Below are 23,330 nucleotides of genomic sequence, written 5' to 3'. Positions count from 1 at the left end.
ATAGTTGATAGCAAAGTGCTGGAGAGTATTCGAGATAAGTAGATTGCACTATCAGATCAGGTTCTCATGACTTGCCAAACAAACCTCCGAAAAGTGATGACCCTCCTCCGCCACCTCCACGACCTCCATGCCGTCTCGCTTCGGTTCTGATCCATTCCTTTAAGAACTCTCGATCTGCAAGCTTCCTGGCATCTGAAAGCTTGGTAACCGTCTGAGCTTCCCCGCCGTCAAAGCTCAGTAGCGTGGGGATGCTGGTAATCATGTAAGTCATGGCCAGGTTCGGATTTCCTGACATGATATCGGGGGAATCAAACTCGACAGTAGCAAGAGACACTCCGCCTTCCTCCTCGCCAACACCAGACTCGACGAGGTCGCGAAGGAGGGGATTGACAGCTTTGCAGGTTGAGCACCATGAAGCGGACCAAAAAGTCAACAGGGGTGTGCGGGACGAGGTTGAAAGTGAAAGGTAGGTTGAGAAGGAGTCATTGTTGCGGATACTAGCGAGCGGTCAACAAAGATGCAAAACAAGCTATTTCTCGGCGTACGATGACCCAGAAAGCGATCGGCAAATAAGGGTTGCAAGGAGGGAACATGTGCGGAGACATGTGATCTGTTAAAGCGACGCGATTCGACTTACGGGGCATATATTTGGTTCTTGGCTGATCGCGGTGTGGTTGATGTGATTGAGGCTCGCTGAATTGAGACAGACCGCAAGGACGACGTCTTGCCGTAAAAAGGCCGTAGCCCAGCGCGTAGAGAAGAAGTGTGCATTGCGATAACCTCCCCTCTCTTGCGGTAAGTTAAAGATGAGAGCTATCAAAACAGTGTACTAATGTAGTGCAGTACAGTTGAGGCTCAGTGGGTGAATGGGATGAAACCCTGGAATGGATGCGAGCAGATTCTGGAGGTGAGACAGGGTGAGATGCCCGGCCTCAGCAATGATGTAATGATGCTTCAGGCATAGGTATCTCACGCAGCGATTCTAGGTGGCTCCAGGACCCTTGGACGGGCGGGCAGGGCAGCCCAGGCGACAGGCGGGGGCCTGCAGAATCCACTGGGGCAGTTGCAGTGAGATAAGCCAGTAGCTGGCCGCACGGGACACCGTTTAAACGCCATCAGTCGGTCACGCGTGCAGCATCTACAAAAATCGAAACTTGGTTTAACCTGAAATCGACCGACGTTAATGGTTCTGCCGCCGCTCCCGCTGGTGGCCATTCCTATTGTTATTGTCACCAGGCCTTGGATCCCAGATGCGTGGGAGTGGAGTTGAGCCCGGTGATCCAACGTTAACCTTACTCGCGTTAGAGTGGCAGGCAAGTAGTCTAGGCAATTCAAAGTTTACTTGGGCTACCTTCCATTACTTACCTCTTGGCTGCTGGCTCTTATCATCCATGGAACCTTGGTACCTAGGAAGACCCCTTATTCACGGCATACATATATGTGGACGAACCCGTGTCCTCGACAACCTCATCCTCCCTTGGTTGTCATCCTCTGTGTGCAAGACTTGAGCCCAAGTCTCCCTTCTGTTGATTTCATTGTTACAACCATTTTGGCGGGACATCTCCTCTGTCTTTGGCATCCATACCGACGATACATTAGCGATCTTCATACGACGCGCCTGAGCAACTCCACAATTTACTGGACCTTTATGCCTTCCATTGCTTCGCTACACTAACAACCTACCTACTTCCCATCTCTTATCATTCCTAACCACAGATCCTTCATCTCCATCTATATATGCCCTGAAATTACCTGCACATCTCTCCTCGTTCTCTTCCATCCTCCTTCACCTTCGTCTTGTTTCTTCGGTATTCTTTCAAACCTATAGTCGAGACATATTCAGTTCCTAAAACCACACCTACATCTATCAAGGTCTATACACTCGGTCCACAGGCATTGCGCCTAGCCCGCCCTTTGCCCCAGAGAAAAATCACAATATCAAAAAATTCTTGTGTGTTCATATTCTTAACTCGACAAGTCTTTCATCATGCCAGAAAACTCCAATGCGCCTAGATGGCGGCGCTTTTTGGGCGGCGGCGGCGGTAGCGGTGGCTCCGGCTCTGCTTCTCCCCGCCAGAATGATTCTTATGGCCCGTCGAAATGGAGTATGGGAGTCTTGAACGACAAAGAAACCATCGAGGTTCCAGGTTAGTACAAAACTCTTCGCAGTTCATTCCAATGGCAAAACTAACGCTCCAGCAGGCTCTGTACTCCTGCTTGCATCGCATCGCAATGAACCCCTTGGTTTGCGAAACGTCCATGCGAGGAACTCCCATTCTTCTATTCCCACTGGTTTCGCTGTTGATGAACGAAGGGCATCAGCCTCCTCAGCAGCGGCAGCGGCAGCGGCAGCATCAGTTGCGGCGGAAAGCCATCGCCCGGCCAGTGCGAACCGTCCAGTTAGTGCGAATGAAGGCAAGAAGAAAACAAGCGATGGCGCCATTATCCTAGAACCCCAGCCTGAAGATTCAGGAAACGACCCCTTGAATTGGCCTTCCTGGAAGCGAGATGCTGCTCTCTTATCTCTTGGATTCTACTGCATGATTGGTGGTGGTACTACTCCCCTGATTGCTGCTGGTTTCACGGATGTTGCCGAAGATTACGGCGTTGACGTCGAGAGAGTGGCTTTAACGACCGGACTTTACATGATGGGTATGGGCCTCGGCTCAGTCGTGTTCTCACCAACTGCAATTCTTTATGGCAAACGTCCAGTATATCTGGGCAGTGCTATCATGTTCATTGGCACATCACTTTGGTCTGCATGGTCTCCGAGCTTTAACTCCCTCCTGGCCGCCAGAGTCTTTCAAGGCTTTGCCGTTGCCCCTGTTGAATGTCTTCCGTCAGCTACAATCGCCGAAATCTTTTTTCTCCACGAGCGGGCATACCGTATTGGCATTTACACCCTCCTTTTGCTTGGTGGCAAGAACTTGGTTCCTCTCGTTAGCGCAGTTATCATTGGCAGCCTCAGCTGGCGATGGACCTTCTGGATTCTGGCCATGATCATTGCTTTAAGTGCCGTGCTTCTCTTCTTGTTCGTCCCCGAGACTTTCTGGGATCGAACTCCTCACGCGAGACCCAAGCATCCGTCAAAGAGGCCCAGTTTCCTTCGCCGACTCTCGTCTCGACACCAGGTTCAACAGACTAGAGAAGAAGGTTTGCTGGAGACCGAACATGGACAACAGCCAGTTGAAGCAACCTCTAACCAAGATGGACGACAATCACCTGCATCTTTCCACCATCGGGGTAGGAACCTTCATGTGGGTTGGGCCGGACCTGATGCAGGTAATGAAGAGTCTGTGGCTCCCGATGTCGCTCCGGTGTCACCCAAAGCCGCGGTCAACCCTTCAGAGAAAGATTCGGCGTCACCTTCTGGCGCTGACAACACTACCGGAAGCGAGTCCAATGATACTTCTTTCAAGTTGGGCCCGAACCTCGAGAACGAGAAGCTGGACGCTTCAAGCTTCCAAGATTCACCCAAAGTCCAAGCATACACGCATAACCTTCGCCAACAGCCCCCTAAGTCATTTACCCAAACTCTGAAACCCTGGCATGGACGACTTAATGGTGATAGTTGGTTCAAGGTTATGATTCGCCCGTTTGTTCTCTTTGCATACCCCGCCGTTCTGTGGTCATCTGCCGTATACGCTTGCTCTGTCGGCTGGCTCATCGTCATCTCCGAGTCGATTGCCATGATTTATCGCGACCGAGAGTCTTACAACTTCACTGCTCTTCAGACGGGTCTAGTCTACATCTCGCCGTTCGTTGGTGGCATTCTGGGAACTGGTGTAGCAGGAAAGGTCAGCGACATTATTGTCAAGACAATGTCTCGCCGTAATGGTGGGCTCTACGAGCCCGAGTTCCGTCTTGTCATGGCCATCCCTATTTTGATCACCACCTGCATTGGCCTGATGGGCTTTGGGTGGTCTGCCGAGGAGAAAGATCACTGGATGGTCCCTACTTTCTTCTTTGGTGTTGTCTCTTTTGGATGCTCGCTGGGTTCGACAACAGCCATCACGTTCTGTGTGGACAGCTACCGTCAATATGCCGGAGAGGCTTTGGTCACACTCAACTTCTCGAAGAACATTCTGCACGGTCTTGTCTTCAGTCTCTTTGTGACCCACTGGCTCCATGGAGATGGTCCCAAGATGGTCTATATCTGGATTGGCATTATCCAGCTAGTCTTGATGCTTTTCACAATTCCCATGTACATATTTGGAAAGAGAGCTCGCATGTGGACGGTTCGAGCCAACTTGATGGAGAAGTTCTGATTGTGCATTGGCATTGCATTGTTCCAACGCATCATAAGCATTTTAGGAAGGCGTTTTGCTGCTATTGTGGTCTATTTGTTCGTCATACAGGAGTTTTGGAATTCGGTATTACTTGCATCCTACAGGGCAGCACGCATGTGCTACAGCATGCCTGATTTGCATATAGCATTTGATAGAATGACAGCGCTTAGAATGACAAAGTTCCTGCATCGACCTATTTCCAATAAGGTAGCACAACACTAGAACGACATGTCGAGGTTTTTCTATTACCACAGACAACGCCAGTCGCTTAACTATGCACACACATCGAGAGAGAACCAAGACCTCAAACTTTCATCGGTTTCGACATTAAACCATGTCTTGGCTTATTCAAATGCGGGTGGTGGCGTGCAACTGACAAGCCTGCTACAGACCCGGCCCATCCGAGCAATTATCACATGCCATACATGACAAAGCAGTGTGTTGTACGTAACGTAGTCAAGCGACATGACTACGAAATGGTGTTCCGGCGATGTCTTATCTGACGCGTAAGAATGTGCCACAAGGGTAATCTCAGGAATACCTGCAGATCCATGTTTTGATATGCATAATGCTGTAAACTAGATGGAAAGCCCGGATCTGTGTATTTCTTGTGACTAGCAGCGAATTCAACTAGGATTTGATATGTGTTTACAGTTCCTGGGCGCATTGAAGCCGGAATCATCTAGTACACCAAGTAACACGACCTTGCCCTGATACCAGGCCTTATTGACACGCAAGGCTGATAGCTGGTAATGCCAAGAACAACATGCGTTTCAGTAATATAGCTCCTAATTGGATGCTTCTTCTGATTCACAATGATCATTGAGAAAAAAAGGTGATTTGACCATTCTTGATGGTTCTTTTGCCATATCAAACTATCCCGCTGCTCATGTGGTATATATATCTGCACCATATGCAAAGCCTGCCCATGCTATCCAAAGACACCAGACCCAACGCCCCTTTATCTCCTTAAATACACGCCTGAGTTTGCTTTTCCTCTCTCCGTACCGAACAGACATCGCTCATGTCCTAAAAGCTTCATGGTTCATAGTCATTTCTTTGTTGGCTTGCGTTGTGAAGGTTGTGTAGAATTGGTTCGTAATTTGTAGTAAGAAGTCGAAGAATCGTCATGGCAGCTTACATGAGGACACAATCGCCTTCCTGTTTCTGATCCATCTTGCTCCGAGAGATGCGCTCACGCTGGCGGGCGCCATTCTTGCCTACGCCTCGTTTCAGATCCTCTAAGCGCTCGCGAGCTTTGGGGAAGTCTTGGGCTGGAGGGTTGTTAGTCATCGTCTGTTTCTGTCGTTAAATTGATAGCACTTACCAGCTGCTCGCCAATACCAACGCTTTGCATCCTCAAGATTGGGCGGGACACCAATTCCCACCTCTGTAAAGTAACCCATTGCATATTCAGCCTTGGCCAACCCTGCAATAGCAGCCTTCCGAGCCCATAGGTATGCTTCAGTATCACTCTGCCCCAGCACACCTTCGCTGCCCGTCAGGTACCAGCCGCTCAGCGCAAGTTCTGCCTGGTGCTCCTCCTGCGTTGCTGCTTTTGAATACCACTGAATGGACTGGCGGGGATCAATCGGGCAGCCCAGCAATCCATACTCAAAGGCACAGCCGAGTCGGTATTGAGAGAATTTGTATCCCAGATTAGCAGCTTGAAGGAACAAGTTATAGGCATATGCTTCATCTCGAATAATAGCATCGTTTGGTTGCGCTGATTCGTATAGCAAACCTAGCTCATGTAGCGCATGCGGATTCTCCTTGTCCGCTCGCTCTGCCGCTCGCTTTAGCCAACCCACAGCTTCTCTAGGATTTTTGGGCTGACCGAGAAGCCCCTTCAACAAGATCATTCCAACCTTGTACATTGCTGGGGGGTCCCCCAGGGTTGCGGCTCGCTTGTACCATTGAATGGCCTTCATTGGGTCCTTTCGTGTGCCACCTCCATCTTCATGACCGATTTCGCAACATACCGCTGTTCGATAGGCTGCTGCAGCATGTCCGAGTTTCGCCGCAGACTGGTACTGTGTGAAAGCTTCCTTATAGTCAGTCTCGCCGAAGAGACCTCTTCCAAGGCAGTCGGCCAACAAAAACATGGCATCCGGATTTTGAGCGTTTGCAAGCTTCTTGAGAATCTTGTGGCAATCAATCAGATAACGTTCGCGTGCTCTCATGCGCTGCTTGGGATCCGGCATCTTGGGTGCCAGCACATCGGCAGCTTCAACCAATTTCTTAGCTAGTCTCAAAGCCGATTCCTGGTCGCTCGCGTTATTCTTGATAAGCATTCTAAGATGCTCCAGTTCTTGAGTTGTGACAGGGCCTTCTTCTCTGGCAGGCGGCTGCGGGCCATTGTTATGAGGCAGTGACTGCTGCTGCGGCTGCTGCGGCTGCTGTTGATGCTGTTGATGCTGTTGACGCTGTTGTTGCTGTTGACGCTGTTGTTGCTGATGCTGTTGTTGGGGTCGAGGTGCCGGCGTCGAAGCTCCATAGTTCCGAATAGGGGCTGGTTTGCTGTTCATGCGAACCACGGAGTCTTGCACCAAGCCTGGGCGAATGGGTGCCGGATGTGAAGGAAGACCATCCATATTGGTCGGCCCTCCAGCATGTGTGCCATTCATTGCTGCTGGTGCACTCGGCCCCCTAGGGGGTAGCTGATTATATTCTTGTTCATAACCTGACTGGTAACTATTCATAGGTGGGATAGGAGGAACCGCAGGGACGTCGGGCACATCCCCAGCCATCTCAAAAACGGCGGTTTGGGGTTGGCGAAGCATTGGCTGAGACTTTGCATGGTTGAGTACCGCGGTTTGATGGGCTACGCGTTGAGGCTGTTCGTTGCTAGGTCGCATTGATTGTTCGAAAGAACTGCGCTGTCCTGGAGGTGGTATCGCGTCAAAGTCCGGAAGACTGGTTCGATTCTGTTGAGGATGTTGTCCGTAGCCTGGGTTGCTATCCTGCTGAGGGTCGGGGTAGGTGCCGTAGACGTCTTCATATGAAGCCCTCGGTGGGTTCTGGTATGCACTTCCGTCGTTGTAGCCATTGTCATAGGTATTGCCTGGTGCTCCTTGCGGGGCCGCTGTATATGATCTCTGAGGGGGTGCCCGGTGACCGCCGGCGGTCGAAGGTCGTTGAGGTATCCCTCGGCCAGCCGGAGTGCTATATTGCATTGGGTCCATACGCTGAGGGGGTGGCATGTTTGTCGTCTGCCTCATATCATCCACCGGCATGGTTCTGCTTCGCGCTGGCGGTCCAAAGCCACCCCGGGGAGGTTCTTGTGGGCCATTGTATGTATCATTATAATCTCCATAACCACCCTGAGACCCGTAGCCAGTATGCTGCCCTTGGGTATGTCCTCTGGGAGGAGGTCCACGGCCGCCATTCGGCGGCGGTCGCCCGTACTCACCTTGGCTGCGCTGGGCGTCAGAGCTCGCACGTCCACCTGTTTGCATCATTTGCCTGTTGTTCATATCCAAATTCGACATTTGATCCACCATCTGCTGCTCATAACCCATCTCTGGTCTTCGTCGCTCTTGTGGTGGATAATGATGCCCAAACTGACCATCTCGAGGACTCATGGGAGGACTGTTCATGATATGTCGGCGGGCTTTTGGCAATCTGGTAAGCTGAGTAGCATATCATAATGCGAGGAGGACTCACCTGCGGGATCCGAATTCGCGGCATATGGGCTTGGGCGCATACCATTCCGAGCAGGATGGCCACTTGGCATACCTTGATCTAGGCCTGGCCCGGGACCTCCCCGGGGAGGAGGAGGTCGCTGTTGATTACGATGCGGGTCGGCCGTCTGTGATCGAGGAATTGGCCCTCCATGAGGACCGGGCATTGGCCGCCCACCGCGTCCATAAGGATTTTGAGGTGGCCCTCTGCCGTAGTTAGGCTCTTGGTACTGTCCTCCGTAACCTTGACCGGGACCTTCATTATAATCATCATAGTCATAGCCTCTTGGTTGTCGCTCGTGTTGTGGTTGTGTTCCGTATTGCTGTGGCGGCGCACCACCGTGCTGTCGCGGGGCAGATCTGGGCAGTCCTTGTCGCTGGTGACCACCATAACCTGCGTCGTACATAGATGCCATGATCGCAGTTCAGTAGCTGAAGAATGAACAAGCTCTGTGTTTGGTTCGAGAAATTGCTATTGCCAGTCCAGAAGAAAGAAATATGAGTTCGTAGGCTGGTTGGTGCAAAATCAGTTTCAATTACTGTCGCATGGCGTGCCGCAGCTACGGCAACTAGGTTTCCAGTAGGCGTGATCGGCGGTCCAGATCGTAGAATGACTGCAAAAGAACGACGGTGATCTCACCCACAAGAGGTGGTCAGGTAAGTAAGGTAAATGTGTATTCGACCCTTTGGCCGGCAGCTCACGAGGGTGAGAAAAGCCCGTGAATAGCTTTCTATGTCAGAAACCGAGGAAGAGGGTAGTGATAAGTGACGGCGCAAGGAATGCGTATATCCCAAGCTAGAAGTTATTTGTTGATGAAATGAAGGGCTGGTAGATTGCCTTCAAGCGACGCACACCAGAAGAGGACAGGGAATTCCTTTATGTTTGGTCACCCGAAACGGGAGAGTTAAGGTAATATCCGTGGTCAGGTTACCTCCAACCACCAACGTGACCTGCCCCCAGGTTTGTTGCCATTCAGTCAGGTCCATATTAGCTGCAGCCCAGTAGAATCCGTCCATCGTCTTCAAAGGAAGCATGTGGAGCAGCGGCGCTAAATCTACAGTGGCTTGTCGGGCCATTTTGGCCCGTTTTCCAGGTTACCTCGAGTGGGTACGTCCTGCATGCGGGTGGTACCTTACTTGAGGTCTAACCCCTGTCAGCCAGGTCGGAAGAAGATTTGAGACTGCTAGTTGGAAGCTTTCAGGGGCATCATTCAATGCTCCAGGGTCCCGTCTGCGCCAGGTCTGCTTAACGTTCTATGACAAGTATAGCTTTAGGCCTGTCGCAAGATAATTAAGCGACTCGGCATCAAGGACCTGCCGAGGAGAGCATACATGGATAAGCCCAACTCTGAACGGTGTCGTCACACAGAGGAACTTTTTTCCACAACTAATGAAATGCCCAGGGCTCGTGTCACAAGGCATTCATTCCAACGGTACGAGAGACAAGGCGCTTCGCCGCTGCTGGCTTGGCTTACAACCGCCAGCCGACACATGCATAACTAAATGTGGCTTGACCAAACCCCTGGTTGTCCATTAACGGCGACGTTGATCGGCTTTACCGCGACTGTTGCCATTCTCCGAATTGCCGCGCTATTCGGTACTCTAGATTTTCGACGTGTCATTACCTGGCTCAGACAAAGCTTTGTCGTGTATCACAATGCTGGTTATTATACATCGGTGACCAAATCATGTCATCGGAGGACTAACAATACCACTAGCCCCTTTGCTTTGTTGAGAGGACTGGCCTCAGAGTCGAAACAAATCAATTAAACGAATGATCCTTTGAAAGCAGTGTCTATGGACACATCCTTTCTTTTGACAGACCCCTGGTAGCCCTAAGCACGGCTTCTCGCATAACATCATCTGTGGATCTGGCCAAGACACATGGTTTCCTGTCAATAAGCGGCTTTCAAGGCGTCCCTGGATGTTCGACGGAGCCCTTGTAGCGGTTAATCGGCGCTAGGTAACTCATTAGGAGGCAATGCGGTACCTGTGCGTAACATGTTGCAGACGGACCTGGTATCCAGGTTCGCGCTTATAGTACTCCGATGTTGACGTCAGGAGAGACTTTCCGTTGCGCTCGTGGCCGAGGCTGCGAAGTGTACAATCTATTTAGCTCGATACATATCCGTCCGAGATTGAGGTTGCCGTCTGAGCGGCCGGGCATAAATCCAGCGAAGTCAGGGACTTGTTCACCCACTCTGGCGTCCTGCAACACGATTTGTCCGCGAACGTTCAAGCTGAGATTGACTGCTGACCAGTCAGAATCCCTGAAGCGTCTTTTTTGGGAAGAAAGGTCTTTGCCACCTCCTACTATGTAGTAGCACATTCGACACGAGGATACAATTCCCGGTTGTGGAGAGCTGAGACATGGTGTGAGACGGCAACGAAGCACAAAGCTGAATTCATGGATCGTTTGCCTCAGGGTGTCAGAAGAAATGACCGCTAGAAGCATAAGAGACGAAATATTCTAGCCACCTTACGCCAGCTTAGGCCAGCATTTAGGCGACTTTATTTCTGTAACCTAAACCTTAGAGGACATTTCTTCTGTTACCCAGCTAGTTTGTTAACCTCCATATGGAAGAATGTAGGACTACTTTGCACCACAAGCTGTCATTCATTAATTTGCACAGCAACAACTAGCAGACACCGTTCCTTACACTGCTAGATGAAAACATACAGGACCACCCTGTATGTCATATATGTACGATAGTGAATATTTCGTGATCCAGAATGCGATCCAATCATACCTAGCTCCATGGAAAGTGATGCCAGATGGAATAGGTAGTCACTGGTCGGGGCCGGGTCAAGATTACTTCCGTGACCGCCTTCCCTATCGAAACGTCCACCAATAGAGGAATACTGCCAAATCAATGACGGATGCAGAATCGTGAAAACGATCATTGGAACAACCAGAGTGAAGTTGAACCAACCGCACTACGAACTACCACTGACAGATATTTATTTCTGCGCCATAAATTCCCTTCTACCGTCGTAATGGCAGCCAAGCAGCCTTCGTCAAGGTGGTGGTTCTGGACCAAGGTCCTGATGGGGTATGGATTTTGTTACCACAGCATGTTCGTGAGTTAGAAGCTAATACATTGATATAGTGGTGCCGTAGTCGCAGTTGGAGGACCGGCCTTTACCATGTGGTTAACACCTACTGAGGAAGAACTCCGATCGAGATACAATCCCGAACTGCGCAAAAAGAGTCTGGAGAACCGCGAGGAGCGACAGCAAGATTTCGATGACTTTGTGACCCGGCTGAAGGCGTATTCAAAGTCGGACAAGCCAAGTACGTTTGCTCTGTGACACCGATTTCAATTACTAACATGTTGCCAGTCTGGGTTGTTGTGAAAGAGGAGGAGGAGCGAAAGCGAAAGAATGCTGCCGCTGCCGCAAAGGCCTCAAAACTTGAGACCGAGTCTCGACGAGAGGAGATGAGAAGAGAGGCTGGTCTGGATGCAAAGTAATGCTGATGTGCATTGGATGTCATTTTTGCTTGTAAGAGTATGGGAAATTATGAAAGGACGACTCATGTACAACAGGTTGGTGACATAGGTAGGCAGGAACCTAGTTGCAAGGTCAGGAAATCATTGGGAGTTATGTACAACGATATGTATGTCACTTATTGAAACGAAACTTATTCATTTATTTTTCTGCGTATTAGTTTGAGAGAATCTTCATGCAATAAAAAGACACTAACTTGGGTAAGTTCTTACTTCTCAGTGGAATGCTCGCCTGCCTTTGACTGTGTTCCAGGTTGTGAAGTATAACGGAAGATCGCCAATCAAGGGCGTTGGTTGATATTTAGAGGTCCATCCAATCCCTGGTTTGCTAATCACACTTGTGATTCGTGAAAATCGTCACCTTTTAAGGACAGAAAGCTACGATGCGTTTCAATGATAGTAGATAGCTCTTAATTATAAAGTGGTACATGAGATGCACGAGAGGTCAACTAAAAACTTACCCCACGAGCTGACTGAGCCCGTGCCTAACGTCACAGCGAGCGATTGACCTCAGTACCTAGGTAGGCATGTGGTACCAACCGAAGTACCTAAGGGCGGAGCGGGCACTCAGAGCCCCTCCTCGGCGAAATGGTAGTTCCACAGGCGAAAACTCTTGGCACGCACAAAATCTACTTTGACTTATCACCACTGATTCGAAGCCGACGGCGACAAACAGCTAATTACCCAAGCCTAACTACTGGTATGTTGTCCGACCTTCGAATGCACGACTTCCCGATCAATTCCTCTCCGAATAATCGATTTATTCCGTTCGAATCCGCCCCCGACTGACGAGTTTTGTTCCAGTTTCGATCGAGTCCCCCGATCCCCCGCAATCGAATTTCGCCCATCATGTCCGACGTTCAAGAACGCCTCAAGAAGCTCGGCCTCGGTGCCCGAACTGGTACGTGATTTCTCGAACAATTTTGAAATTAATTCTGGGGTGAGGACAACAAGCTGATCTACGACACAGGGTATGTTTGTGCAGAACGAGGCTTATACGCCGTCACAGCCGAACATCGCAGCTAACGAAACGACTTAGTGGAAAGGGTACCCCCCGACGCAAGGTCAAGCGCGCACCTGCCCGCTCCGGTGCCGATGACAAGAAGCTTCAGCTCGCCCTCAAGAAGCTGAACACCCAGCCCATCCAGGCTATTGAGGAGGTCAACATGTTCAAGCAGGACGGAAACGTCATCCACTTTGCTGCCCCCAAGGGTTAGTCATCTCACTTTGGTGTTGTGCGCGGGGCTTTGATGTATACTGACACGACCCCTTCCACTCTTATAGTCCACGCCGCCGTCCCCTCCAACACCTTCGCCATCTACGGCAACGGTGAGGACAAGGAGCTTACTGAGCTTGTCCCTGGCATCCTCAACCAGCTCGGCCCCGACTCCCTGGCCTCCCTCCGCAAGCTCGCTGAGAGCTACCAGAACCTCCAGAAGGAGAAGGGTGAGGACGACGACGAGATCCCCGACCTTGTCGAGGGCGAGAACTTCGAGGGCGAGCCCAAGGTCGAATAAATTTCCTCCACACACTCGAGGGCGATGGGGCAGTGAGATCGTAGGCATGTCCGGCCAAGAGGCTGGATAGTTTCTCCTACGAGGCGGGTTTTATGTTTCCCCCTGGTAATGGGTGGATAGTCGTAAGAATCACTCCCCAGCTCTCTACGACGAGTAGCTGAGGAGTAGTTACAGGTGTGCAAACGGTCACAGCTTGAGAACTGTCGCGGTGGAATGACGATTCTATGCTGGCTGAGGTTGATTGATCTGTACGAACAAACAAAAAATACGACTTACATCGGGAGAAATACCAATCTCTAATGATGTCAATGATTGCTACGCTTTTCTAGTTGGAAATCTGATCCTCCGTCATTCCTAATCCACCCAACCAGTGCTGTCTCGCGCGTCTCATCTTTTACTCTTCTTCTGTGAATTGTCAGTTGTCCTTGCTTTACATCGCGATAAGTACTGGCGGTCACATGTCGTGCCGTGGCGGAATACTCGTCGAGTCTTTCGGCCAGGTCACTGGCTGCCTCCCAGATGCTTCGTCTGGATGTGCGACTTGCTGCATCTGTCTTGAAAGCCTTCCGGCCTTGAATAACCCCGCCAATTATGTTCTCTTCAAATCCTGACAATGACCATGTAGCTGCAAGATTGCTGGCTGAGATTCTATCGGAGCGAGCTTTTACGGCCATTTTAGAGAACTCGAATTCCAGATCTGTTGTCAGAGCTGAGAACTCCTTGAATGAATAACCTGCTGGCCACACCTTACCAACCAACGGCTTCATTCTACCCTCAGCTGAGAAGGCACGTTGATAAGCAATATCAGAGTATTGGGATTCTGGCAATACGATGCTGTGGATGTATGCGTTAGTTGGGTCAATGAAGATCGATGTGAGAGACGAAAGGAGCGAGGTGCACTGCTTAAGTGCTAATTTGTCGGAGCAGGATTTGGATAGTGTTGGCGGTGCATCTCCTCGAGCAGGCTTCCGCCTGACAATCCCGGTTCGAGAGAAGCAGGCTCTTCCTAGTAAAGATGCGTCGTCGTTTGGATTAGGAGTTCTGGTTGAGGGAGTTGGTGTTTTCCACGCTGATGTATCTTTTTGGGCAGCCATTGTGAGTTCCATGCTGGCGTCGCCACCTATCAAAGTCAGAGGTTGGAATGACGGCAATCCGAAGATGACATACATGGTGCTTCTGAGCAGTACATATGCAGTCTCACATCCTCTTGGATCTCAAAGAGCTGCAAAGAAACCCCATCACTGTCGAACATGCCTTTCTTCCTTCGCAGTATACTTTCTTCATCGTCTCTGTCAAGAAGCCCATGGCATTCATCAAGCAAGAAGCGATTGAATGTCCTGATGGCCAAGACCTCGGCATGCCAGTCATGAATGCCGACACCATTCGATTGTGCTATTTTCGATATCGGAAGGCATTTCATGCCGGTTCTACGTAACAAAGCTTAGATTCAGAACAAACCATAGGAGCCGGTGATTCCTTACGCCAAAGCTATACAGGTTAAGACGCCATTCTTTTCAGCGACGATGCCACTCAAGGGAACCCATTCGTGTAAACCATTATCGCGAACGGCAGGTTTCCGTTTCGCAGGCAACTTGTGGAATTGATCTAACACCGCTTGCGCAATCAAATCCGCTTGAGAAGTCATCTAAGAATGCCCAAACTGCTCTGAATCCAGTCTGATCCAGTGACTGAAAAGCCTGAATCAGCAGATTAACAAACGAGAAGTGTGTGACAGTCAACAATGGTGTAAGTGAAGTTGAGCCTCCTCTCGGGGTGTTGCACCGACGATTCTCCGGCTCCAGTAAGACAGAGTGGATGCGCACCAGCACGTGATAGTTCCCCGCCAATCAAATCCAGTGCTTGCCTGCCCTAGATCGCTTAGTAACCAAAAACGCACAATCCGAAATTGACGCTGCTCCTAGACAGTCGACCGTCAACTTTCCATTTGCCATCGCCAATCCACGGTCAACTACACAACACCTTGTCGCCTTTAACGCACAACCAGCGACAAGATGCGAACCTACGAGGACACCTTCTCCGGCGCGAGAATCTACCCTGGCAAGGTACGCTCCTTTTGCCATTCCCCCCGTTGATGCGATCCGGTCGATTATCGAAATGCGAAGTTACTAGTCGCTGGAGGAGGATGACGACGACGATGGATCGCATGGACGATGCACACTGGGTGCTGAACAAGATGAAGACATCAATGGCTAACGGGTATCGCTTCACAGGGTAAGCTCTACGTCCGTGGCGACAGCAAGATCTTCCGATTCCAGAACGGCAAGTCGGAGTCTCTCTTCCTGCAAAGGAAGAACCCCCGTCGTATCGCATGGACCGTCCTCTACCGCCGCCAGCACCGCAAGGGTATCTCTGAGGTATGCAACAATCGAAAGCCAGCAGCACTCCATCCAAAACCCCTCACTGCTGCTGGCCTCTCATGAATCATCGTCACATGACAGAACTGACACATACTACAGGAGGTTGCCAAGAAGCGAACCCGCCGCGCTGTCAAGTCCCAGCGAGGCATTGTTGGTGCTTCTCTCGACGTGATCAAGGAGAAGCGCAACATCCGACCCGAGGCCCGCTCTGCTGCCCGTGCCCAGGCCATCAAGGAGAGCAAGGAGAAGAAGCAGGCCGACGCTGCTGCCAAGAAGTCCGAGAAGGCCAAGCTCGCTGCCCAGGCCTCCAAGGGCCAGGCTGTCCGACAAGTCAGCAAGCAGGGTGCCAAGGGCGCTGCTCCCAAGGTCAAGGCCACGACCCGTTAAGTTAGAACGGGAACTTGAGGGATGATGAAAATGGGAGAGTGGAGTCCGTGGTTCTTGTGTCTTTGTCCGGCCGGCTCTTCTACAATCTCGGGTGCATGGAATGCCAATAGGGTGCATTGATAGTTGAGCAATGCAAAATGGTCAAACAAACAAAACACGCATCTGATTCGTGTCGTGACGAATAAAAGGTGTGTAGTTGAGTGGTGGCTGGGTAAATACCTCATGGCGTTATTCAGAATACTAGCAACTTAGCTTGTTAGATAACGACACCAATGCCTTACGATACAGGAACATACGCCACGGGTGACCTTGGATTGTATTTAATGGCTTTCATGTAGTTGGTCTATTTTGTCATTATCTCATGCACACATCTCCATTATATGCTGTGCTCTTTGGTGAATCTAATTACAGGTGAGCGAGAACACCGAGGGCACCAGACTGCTCGATGCTCTTGGGGTCGTCATCCTTGGAGGCGTAAACGACCTTGCCGTGGTCAACGATAAGAGCGAAGCGGCCCGTTCTCTCACCGAGGTTCCAGCCGATGCTGCTAGAGAATTTGGCATTGTGATCGGACATGAAGAGCTGTGCGAGTTAGCAGTGAACTTTTAACTAAGAATATTCCAGAACTTGCAATTCGATCATCAGTGATACCGTTGGCCTTGGCCCAACCATGCATGACGAAGGGATCGTTGACAGCAATTACAATGACCTGGTCGACGCCCTTGGCCTTGATCTTGTCAATGTTCTCAACGTAAGAAGGAACATGAGAGCCACTGCAAGTGGGAGTGAAAGCACCAGGGACGGAGACAAGGACGACCTTCTTGTTCTTGAACTCTGCAGTTCAGTGTCAGTACGGATCATTCGGCATAAGAGATCACATATCCGTACCCTCGCTAGCGTTGTAGTTGGTAGGGGCACCGCAGGTAGAGAATTCGGCGATTTCAGGTGAGGGCTGAATGTAGCTGAAAAAGACTCCCTGAGGGAAGTCGTCGCCGGCCTTGATTCCAGACATATTGACTGTGGTTGAGTGGTTGAGAGAATTGAGAGATGTTTGGTGAGTATCAAAATGCGAGAGAGAGAAGAAAGAAATGGACTATCAACCGGCGCCGTGGAAATATATAGAAGATATTCGTGTTGGTAGCAGCTTCTCATTCCAGGTAGTCCTCCGTGTCTGAGTTGCCGCTCTTTCCCTAAGGCACTCTAGAGCGAAGGTGTAATTCTCCACTCCGCCGGCTTCCTCCATTCTCTCTGTGTCTCTGCCTTTCGGAGAGTCATCGGAGAATCAGAAACGGCACTTGCTGGCGCAAAGAGGGTCACGCATGAGGTCAGTGAAGGGTTCTGTGGAGATGTTCGGAAAGCGGTCGACGCGGCCTTGGTGGAACCGCCGTCTACCGCTCATGCCGCTCTGAGCTGGTTATTAGACGCGGAGCACCTTGATAGGGACTGAACAGGTCACTACAGTTCAAGACAGGGTCTAGTCCTTTCTTCTTGCAAGGGTCCCGTTTGGAATCAAGTCTCAAATTCTTCATGCTCTGCAAATGATTCACTTCGATCCTTGTTCCCATTAGACTACCCTACCTACCTGCTTCATGAAGCTGTCAGAAGAGACTCGGCTTCGGCTTCGGTATGCGAGTTGCCATCGGCTGAGCATTTGTCATCGGGTCCGGGATCTGATTAGATTATCAACATCAGAAGCATTGCCGGAGGTTTCGGCGAGGTTTGACTGTGAAGACTACTTGTAGATGGTTGCCAAAAGTTATTGCCTTTGCAGTGTGGAAGGTATTGAAAGTTTTCGGTTCCGTGTTGTAATGCTGCGAGTCTGGAAACAAGGATTCGTCACATTCCTAGTCATGGTCACCTGAGTTTTGGAGTAGAGTCGGAGGTGTCGCTGCTGTAATTTTCGAGTTGATAGTAGTATCTATTGACCATGTCGTTTACATTGTAACAAAAACCCTCCATTGTCTACAGCTGAATATACTCCAACGAATGTGTTTCAATCATGTAGGGTCGATGAATCTCGTACAATCTGTCCAGTCTGAATGAAGCTACCCTATAGCACATATGCTCCTCTCGGGGCATGGATATCTCCAATAACTCAGTAGATAGATACTGCGCAGGCAGCACGGTCGAATCAAAGGTACCACCTTAGCAACCAAATGTTATATTTTGGTATATAGATGATTTAGAAAACCAGCACCTGGCTCGTAAATGTGGATCGCAACGTTATCCGGTCTCGTCCTGTGCCTATGGTCGATGAGGCATTCATTTATTACACACCTCTCTGAACCCAGCCGATGCAGAAACATCGAATGATTTTGCTTAATCAGTGCGAGAGCCACTTGCCTACCAATCAATAGTGACAATGGCTCACCAATCTGCCTGTTTTAAACAACAGCACACGGACCGAAGCATCCCGAAGCGGGGGAAACATTCTATGCATGAGTTGACAAACGACCACCAACGTTTGTTTACTCGCCAAAACACCTACCGAAAATGTCAGGATCTAAGCAATCAGCAGACGACTCAGGTATGTCCTCTATTCTACCCACTCTTCGATACTAACCAGCAAATCAGCGACCGGTGAACCATGGTCCGTAGAGAAAGTTCTTGGCGGCAACAGGCTCGTTCAGTCATCCAACTCGCCCATCTCGTTCTTTCATCTTCTCGGTGGTCTGAAGACGACTAAGCGTGAGGGTTGGAAGAGACATGGAATTGAGTGAGTTGAGTCCTTTCAATGTATAAGCGGAGTGGATACTCATCATGCCAGTCCCGAGTCGGTCGCCGACCATTCTTATCGAATGGGTATGATAGCCATGTTCGCTCCCGAGGGCCTTAACCAGGTCAAGTGCATCAAGATGTGCCTTGTCCATGACATCGCTGAATCAGTTGTCGGTGATATCACCCCGTTTAGTGGGGTATCAAGGGATGAGAAGGGCAGAAGAGAGGCTGCGACTATCGAGTACATAGCCAACCGTTGGCCTGGCCCATATACTGCCGAGATCAAGGAGCTTTGGCATGAGTTCGAGGCTGCAGAGAGCCCAGAAGCCCAGTTTGCCCAAGATATCGACAAAATAGAGCTTCTGCTGCAGGCAGTGGAGTATGAAAGGAACAACGAGAAACGAAAGGATCTGGGTGAGTTTATGGGTGTTGCGCGTAAGCTACGATCTGAGGCTGGCAAGACATGGGCGAATGAGATTCTGACCGACAGAGAGAAATTTTGGGAGGGCCAGCAGCATCTGAGAGGAGAACATGCTGAGAAGGGAGGACTCACTGAGGAGATGAAAAGGGCCCATGATGCATACTATGGATAGCCGTTGATGATGGGTTTTGTAGCAGACACACAAGTCTTCTAAAGTCTTACAGCGTTTGAGCAACAGAACTTACCCGAACTATCGGGAGACTATCTGGACTTCAAAAGGAAATGTCTACGTCTGAAATAAGATGAATGAAACTATTCATGAGTAACAAAGGTGAATACTAGGAACGATGTGACTCAGAAACTCGCAGTTCTAAAGCATTTGATATCCCATACACGCGTATAAAGAAATCTTCAGTCCCGCGTTAGGGCAGAAATTTGGTGTCCATGGATCCATCGATAGCACGTTTCCACAGAGTAAGCACTTCTCTTTTCATGTTCAAACAATCGTCCATGTATCTGACATTCACGATGCATATGGCCAAGGTCTATACACTATGCGCTATAGCCCATACACAAAAGCAATTTCGGATATGAAGCTGGCTTGCATGACAGCTGATGATGGTAATTTTCTTTTTAATAACCAATTCAACAGAGCGAGATAACCAACAGCATTTGCTTTTGATAGCAGGCAATCAATTCTAGCCAGGGCTATGCAAGGAGTCAGAATAGATCACACCCATTATCCATACCTATGACTGTAAAACTTATGCACGCGCCTCAGCTTTAAGCCAGCTAGAGCAGCTATTCTTCTCCCGGGCACGTTTTCCCGTACCATCACGTCACCATTACAATACAATACAGTGGACTATTTCCACAGCACTTCTGAAGGAGGATCCGGTATTGCTCCTCACATAACGTACTTTATAGGTACTGGAGGTAGGTCAAGAAATCTTTTTCTCAAATATTCAGTCTACATATTCGTCGCAGACCCCGAAAAAGCAATTGCAGCACAACATGTACCTATAATTGGTTGCATTCCAGGTGAGACATTGCATTGCACCTCGCAAACACAGATTTGTGAGACTCTCGGAGGGAAACACTCATTTGGGGCTTGGGCTGGCGGCGCCTGGGTCTGATAAGCTGCGCTGATCTCCCAGATTGCCGAAGCATCGGCAACAAGGAACAGGATGCTGCATTAGACTATTGTACAGGGTTATCCCTTGCATCCATCCACTCACATCTCGCATTACCCATCACATCGCATCACACATCACATCTCATATAATTCGATGAGCAGGAAAGCAAAGAAAAACATCATAGCGCCATCCACGTGAACTCCAGAACCGACTTGTCAACTTTCCAATCCCATTCTATCGGTTAACGTTATTCTCTAGCCATGACCAAATAAGAAGTTCAAAGCTGTGATGGCTTTGAGTCTAATACCCAAACTAGAGTATAACAAGATGATAGGAATTCCGTCAATTCGGACGGTTTCTGGTCCATTTAACTCTGAAATCTCTTGGACCGTTTATGCGGGCAGCCCGACAACTGGGATGCGGCTGCCCGCCACAAGCACTAAACTTCAGCTGCACACATTCCTATCGACAGCCCAGAGCCAGACGAGAGGGACGACAACGACGACAAGAGCCCCTGCCGCCACCTAATCCTTCCTCTGAACGATACGGATACAATGCAAGCATGATCGAACAAACGGGCAGGGAGTAGCCACACTTAACCTACTACGTAAGGTACTAGCCTAGTAGCTACGACTTGACGCCGTCAACCTTTGGTTCTGGAGTGAGCCCAGGCGGCCACTAAGATCTAAGCGAAAGACCAGTGCCAGGCCGGCGGTATCCCGGATCCAGAAGCAGACGGAGAGAATCCTGCTGGAGTTGAGATCCATTGTTATGGGATGGGAAATTATATGTCATATCAACGATCAGCTTCTGCCATTGTGCCCACTGTACAGTATAGTACCAGCTTGTCGGTGTGTTGGTTGACGTGATATAGGTCAATGCGCCGAAAGAGGGCCAGCTGAAAAACTTCCAACTTGCTGTGCAACCCAATCATCTGCCTTTACCCGTCCCTGTCTACGGTACCGTACATGGATTTGGGTTTCGCCTATGTACTGTACCTGGGCCCGTGCCATGGCTGTCCCAGATAATATTGAGTTTGTGGGTGGTAAAGTTCGTTGCCCGAGGCTTTACAAGATCCACCGGAGCATATCTCCTCCCTCTACGGATACTGTACATACAGTATGTACATACTCTCGGGACGATTACTTCAATCAGAATGTACCGTGCCCATTCTATGTTAGGGAGGCTTAAACTGACGAGCCTAACGTTTCTAGGTATCGACCTGCCCGACAAACTGGGCGCCCCTAGGCAATATTGTGCAACCTCTATGTAGGATGCTTCTGGCCCAATGCCAGATGGGTATAGGCCCTACGATGATCGCGAGGCTGCTTCAGCGCTTGCCATCTTTTACTTTTTACCAGCAAATTACCTACCTAAGTACTTAAACCACGCGCTACCCCATCGACTTGGGTAGTTGTGTGACTGGCAGACTTGCTGGCATCCCAAAGTTTCACCTCCCACCTTTTCACTTCGCCCATTCACTCTCTCTTTTACTTGGCTACCTTTTAATCTTCGTCTCAATCCATCACCATGGGTCTTCTTCCGCTCACTTATACCCGTCCTAAGCATGTGGACCAGCGATCCTATCGAAGCAATAGCAGCAGCAGCGACTCGCTATCTGATGCGGAAAAGACTGATGGTTCAGTCAACTCTGGTTTCTCTGGATACTCTAGTGGTATACCTGATTCCTTAGCTTTCGACAATATCATCAACGGTGGAACATGCCCTGTGAGTTTACATGTCTCGGCTAAGCCTTCCCATGGGCTATAGCTTACTTTTCTTCAATCATAGCCTATGACCGTTCGCGATTTCATGTCTTATTTGATCTACGTGGAGCATGCCGCCGAGAACCTTCAGTTCTACCTCTGGTTCAAAGACTATGAGAAACGATTCAACACAAACCCCACGACCGATATCAAACTTGCTCCCGAGTGGACCAGGGCCATGCAGGATGAGACTATCATTAAGATTCGGAAGGAACAAGTCGATAAGATGCGCAAAGAACCCCAGGCTGCAGCGATCTTCAAGGGAACCGACTTTGAGAAAAAGCTCACTGCCCAGGATCGAAGTGCGAGCGGTACTATCGACCCCTTTGCAACACCTCCTCAAAGCAGTGGAGGAGATGAGGCCTCGATCTTTACAGCAACAAACACGATGGGCTCACTTAATGCAATGAGCTATATGAGTCAAGCCACTGACGCTTTTCAGACTGCTGGTACCCAACAGCCTTGTAAGTCAATACACCGACAACAATCTCGTATTTATGCGGGCACTAATATTATACCAGTCACTATCCAACCATTCCGAGAAGAGATCAACAGAGTGATTGTGACTTATATTATGGAGGGAGCTCCCCGACAACTGAATCTCTCGTCTTCTGAACAGAAGGCAGTTATTGTAGCACTCTCCAAAACAACACATCCAAGTGCGTTCCGCAGCGTCTTCAAGACGGTTGACTCAAGTCTTCGCCATCAGGCCCATCCCAATTTTGTGCGATGGTCAATTTGCAACGGCAATCCTGCTCGTGTATTCTTTGCGCGGTCGCTGGGAGCTGGGCTTATCGTTGCTGGCATCGTCGTTGGCCTTATCCTCACCTTCAGCAGTGCCGGCCGAGGGTACCGGGCGCTAGCAGCAGTTGCTCTTGTTCTCGGTATCAGCACACTGGTTGCAGCTTACAAAGGCATGTGTGTTGTTCTCCACGGCATGCATCACCGCCATGTCAGGCCGTGGGAACTGTTTGTCGACAGTGAGAATATGGATGATTCGAGCAAGCAAAGCTTTGAATCTTTTGGATCCAAGAACAGTTACGAGGACGAGCCTTGGGTTGTCAAGTATGAAAAGCGCAACGTCGTCCGCAAGGTATTTGACCGAGAAGTCTGGATCCAAGAGCCAGCGCTTCGACAAATCCAGGACACCATTTTTATTCAGGCGATACTTGCTTCGGTGCTTATGGGCGGCGTCATTACTGCAATCTTTGTTGCTGTCCCAGGAGGTCATTTCTTTTAAGATAATTGAGACTGTCCCATTTTATTGCAAGGAACACACTCGAACCGATTACCTACAGACGATGAGGATGAGTTCATTTTTTACCTGTACATTAGTCCTGGATACCCATGTATTTATGAAGCGCAAAACTGATTCAATAAATCTTGTACGTTACAAAAGCGCACTACTATCCATGTGAACAAGAATTGAGTGAGAATTCCAAAGTTGAAATCGTTCCTTTCACAGCCGCTCAATGCCGTCTGAGACCCGACGGCACTTGGCTACCCAACTGCTAAGCTCGGCATTA

General features: G+C 49.8%; 10 protein-coding genes across 10 annotated transcripts; 6 read left to right on the top strand and 4 right to left on the bottom strand.

Moving 5' to 3' along the window:
- Window positions 1–64: 64 nt before the first annotated feature.
- On the bottom strand, window positions 65–771 carry FIESC28_06993 (uncharacterized protein; the record flags this gene model as incomplete). Its single annotated transcript, XM_031161135.1, has 2 exons — window positions 65–497; window positions 638–771. The coding sequence occupies 2 exons, from the start codon at window positions 769–771 to the stop codon at window positions 65–67; spliced, it is 567 nt and encodes a 188-aa protein (XP_031014833.1).
- A 1,216-nt stretch (window positions 772–1,987) lies between these two features.
- FIESC28_06992 (uncharacterized protein) lies at window positions 1,988–4,268 on the top strand (the record flags this gene model as incomplete). The annotated part of the gene is made up of 2 exons (XM_031161134.1): window positions 1,988–2,147; window positions 2,200–4,268. The coding sequence occupies 2 exons, from the start codon at window positions 1,988–1,990 to the stop codon at window positions 4,266–4,268; spliced, it is 2,229 nt and encodes a 742-aa protein (XP_031014832.1).
- Window positions 4,269–5,426: 1,158 nt separating this feature from the next.
- On the bottom strand, window positions 5,427–8,388 carry FIESC28_06991 (uncharacterized protein; the record flags this gene model as incomplete). Its single annotated transcript, XM_031161133.1, has 3 exons — window positions 5,427–5,563; window positions 5,617–7,902; window positions 7,956–8,388. 3 exons carry the CDS (start codon window positions 8,386–8,388, stop codon window positions 5,427–5,429), a joined length of 2,856 nt encoding a protein of 951 aa, XP_031014831.1.
- A 2,581-nt stretch (window positions 8,389–10,969) lies between these two features.
- Window positions 10,970–11,445, top strand: FIESC28_06990 (uncharacterized protein; the record flags this gene model as incomplete). The annotated part of the gene is made up of 3 exons (XM_031161132.1): window positions 10,970–11,025; window positions 11,083–11,267; window positions 11,315–11,445. The coding sequence occupies 3 exons, from the start codon at window positions 10,970–10,972 to the stop codon at window positions 11,443–11,445; spliced, it is 372 nt and encodes a 123-aa protein (XP_031014830.1).
- An 885-nt stretch (window positions 11,446–12,330) lies between these two features.
- FIESC28_06989 (uncharacterized protein) lies at window positions 12,331–12,998 on the top strand (the record flags this gene model as incomplete). The annotated part of the gene is made up of 4 exons (XM_031161131.1): window positions 12,331–12,382; window positions 12,427–12,452; window positions 12,504–12,693; window positions 12,766–12,998. 4 exons carry the CDS (start codon window positions 12,331–12,333, stop codon window positions 12,996–12,998), a joined length of 501 nt encoding a protein of 166 aa, XP_031014829.1.
- Window positions 12,999–13,303: 305 nt separating this feature from the next.
- Window positions 13,304–14,643, bottom strand: FIESC28_06988 (uncharacterized protein; the record flags this gene model as incomplete). The annotated part of the gene is made up of 3 exons (XM_031161130.1): window positions 13,304–14,118; window positions 14,166–14,425; window positions 14,480–14,643. 3 exons carry the CDS (start codon window positions 14,641–14,643, stop codon window positions 13,304–13,306), a joined length of 1,239 nt encoding a protein of 412 aa, XP_031014828.1.
- Window positions 14,644–15,010: 367 nt separating this feature from the next.
- On the top strand, window positions 15,011–15,763 carry FIESC28_06987 (uncharacterized protein; the record flags this gene model as incomplete). Its single annotated transcript, XM_031161129.1, has 3 exons — window positions 15,011–15,061; window positions 15,230–15,373; window positions 15,476–15,763. The coding sequence occupies 3 exons, from the start codon at window positions 15,011–15,013 to the stop codon at window positions 15,761–15,763; spliced, it is 483 nt and encodes a 160-aa protein (XP_031014827.1).
- A 405-nt stretch (window positions 15,764–16,168) lies between these two features.
- On the bottom strand, window positions 16,169–16,775 carry FIESC28_06986 (uncharacterized protein; the record flags this gene model as incomplete). Its single annotated transcript, XM_031161128.1, has 3 exons — window positions 16,169–16,345; window positions 16,467–16,597; window positions 16,652–16,775. 3 exons carry the CDS (start codon window positions 16,773–16,775, stop codon window positions 16,169–16,171), a joined length of 432 nt encoding a protein of 143 aa, XP_031014826.1.
- A 1,481-nt stretch (window positions 16,776–18,256) lies between these two features.
- Window positions 18,257–19,074, top strand: FIESC28_06985 (uncharacterized protein; the record flags this gene model as incomplete). Its single annotated transcript, XM_031161127.1, has 3 exons — window positions 18,257–18,290; window positions 18,338–18,479; window positions 18,531–19,074. 3 exons carry the CDS (start codon window positions 18,257–18,259, stop codon window positions 19,072–19,074), a joined length of 720 nt encoding a protein of 239 aa, XP_031014825.1.
- Window positions 19,075–21,568: 2,494 nt separating this feature from the next.
- FIESC28_06984 (uncharacterized protein) lies at window positions 21,569–23,044 on the top strand (the record flags this gene model as incomplete). The annotated part of the gene is made up of 3 exons (XM_031161126.1): window positions 21,569–21,766; window positions 21,830–22,268; window positions 22,326–23,044. The coding sequence occupies 3 exons, from the start codon at window positions 21,569–21,571 to the stop codon at window positions 23,042–23,044; spliced, it is 1,356 nt and encodes a 451-aa protein (XP_031014824.1).
- Between the last annotated feature and the right edge of the window lie 286 nt (window positions 23,045–23,330).

This window comes from Fusarium coffeatum, assembly GCF_003316985.1.
Source record: "Fusarium coffeatum strain FIESC_28 chromosome Unknown BRIP53273_contig_150, whole genome shotgun sequence".
Taxonomy (NCBI): domain Eukaryota; kingdom Fungi; phylum Ascomycota; class Sordariomycetes; order Hypocreales; family Nectriaceae; genus Fusarium; species Fusarium coffeatum.
The sequence above is the reverse complement of the archived record's forward strand: the minus strand, read 5'-3'. Positions and strand labels throughout refer to the sequence as shown.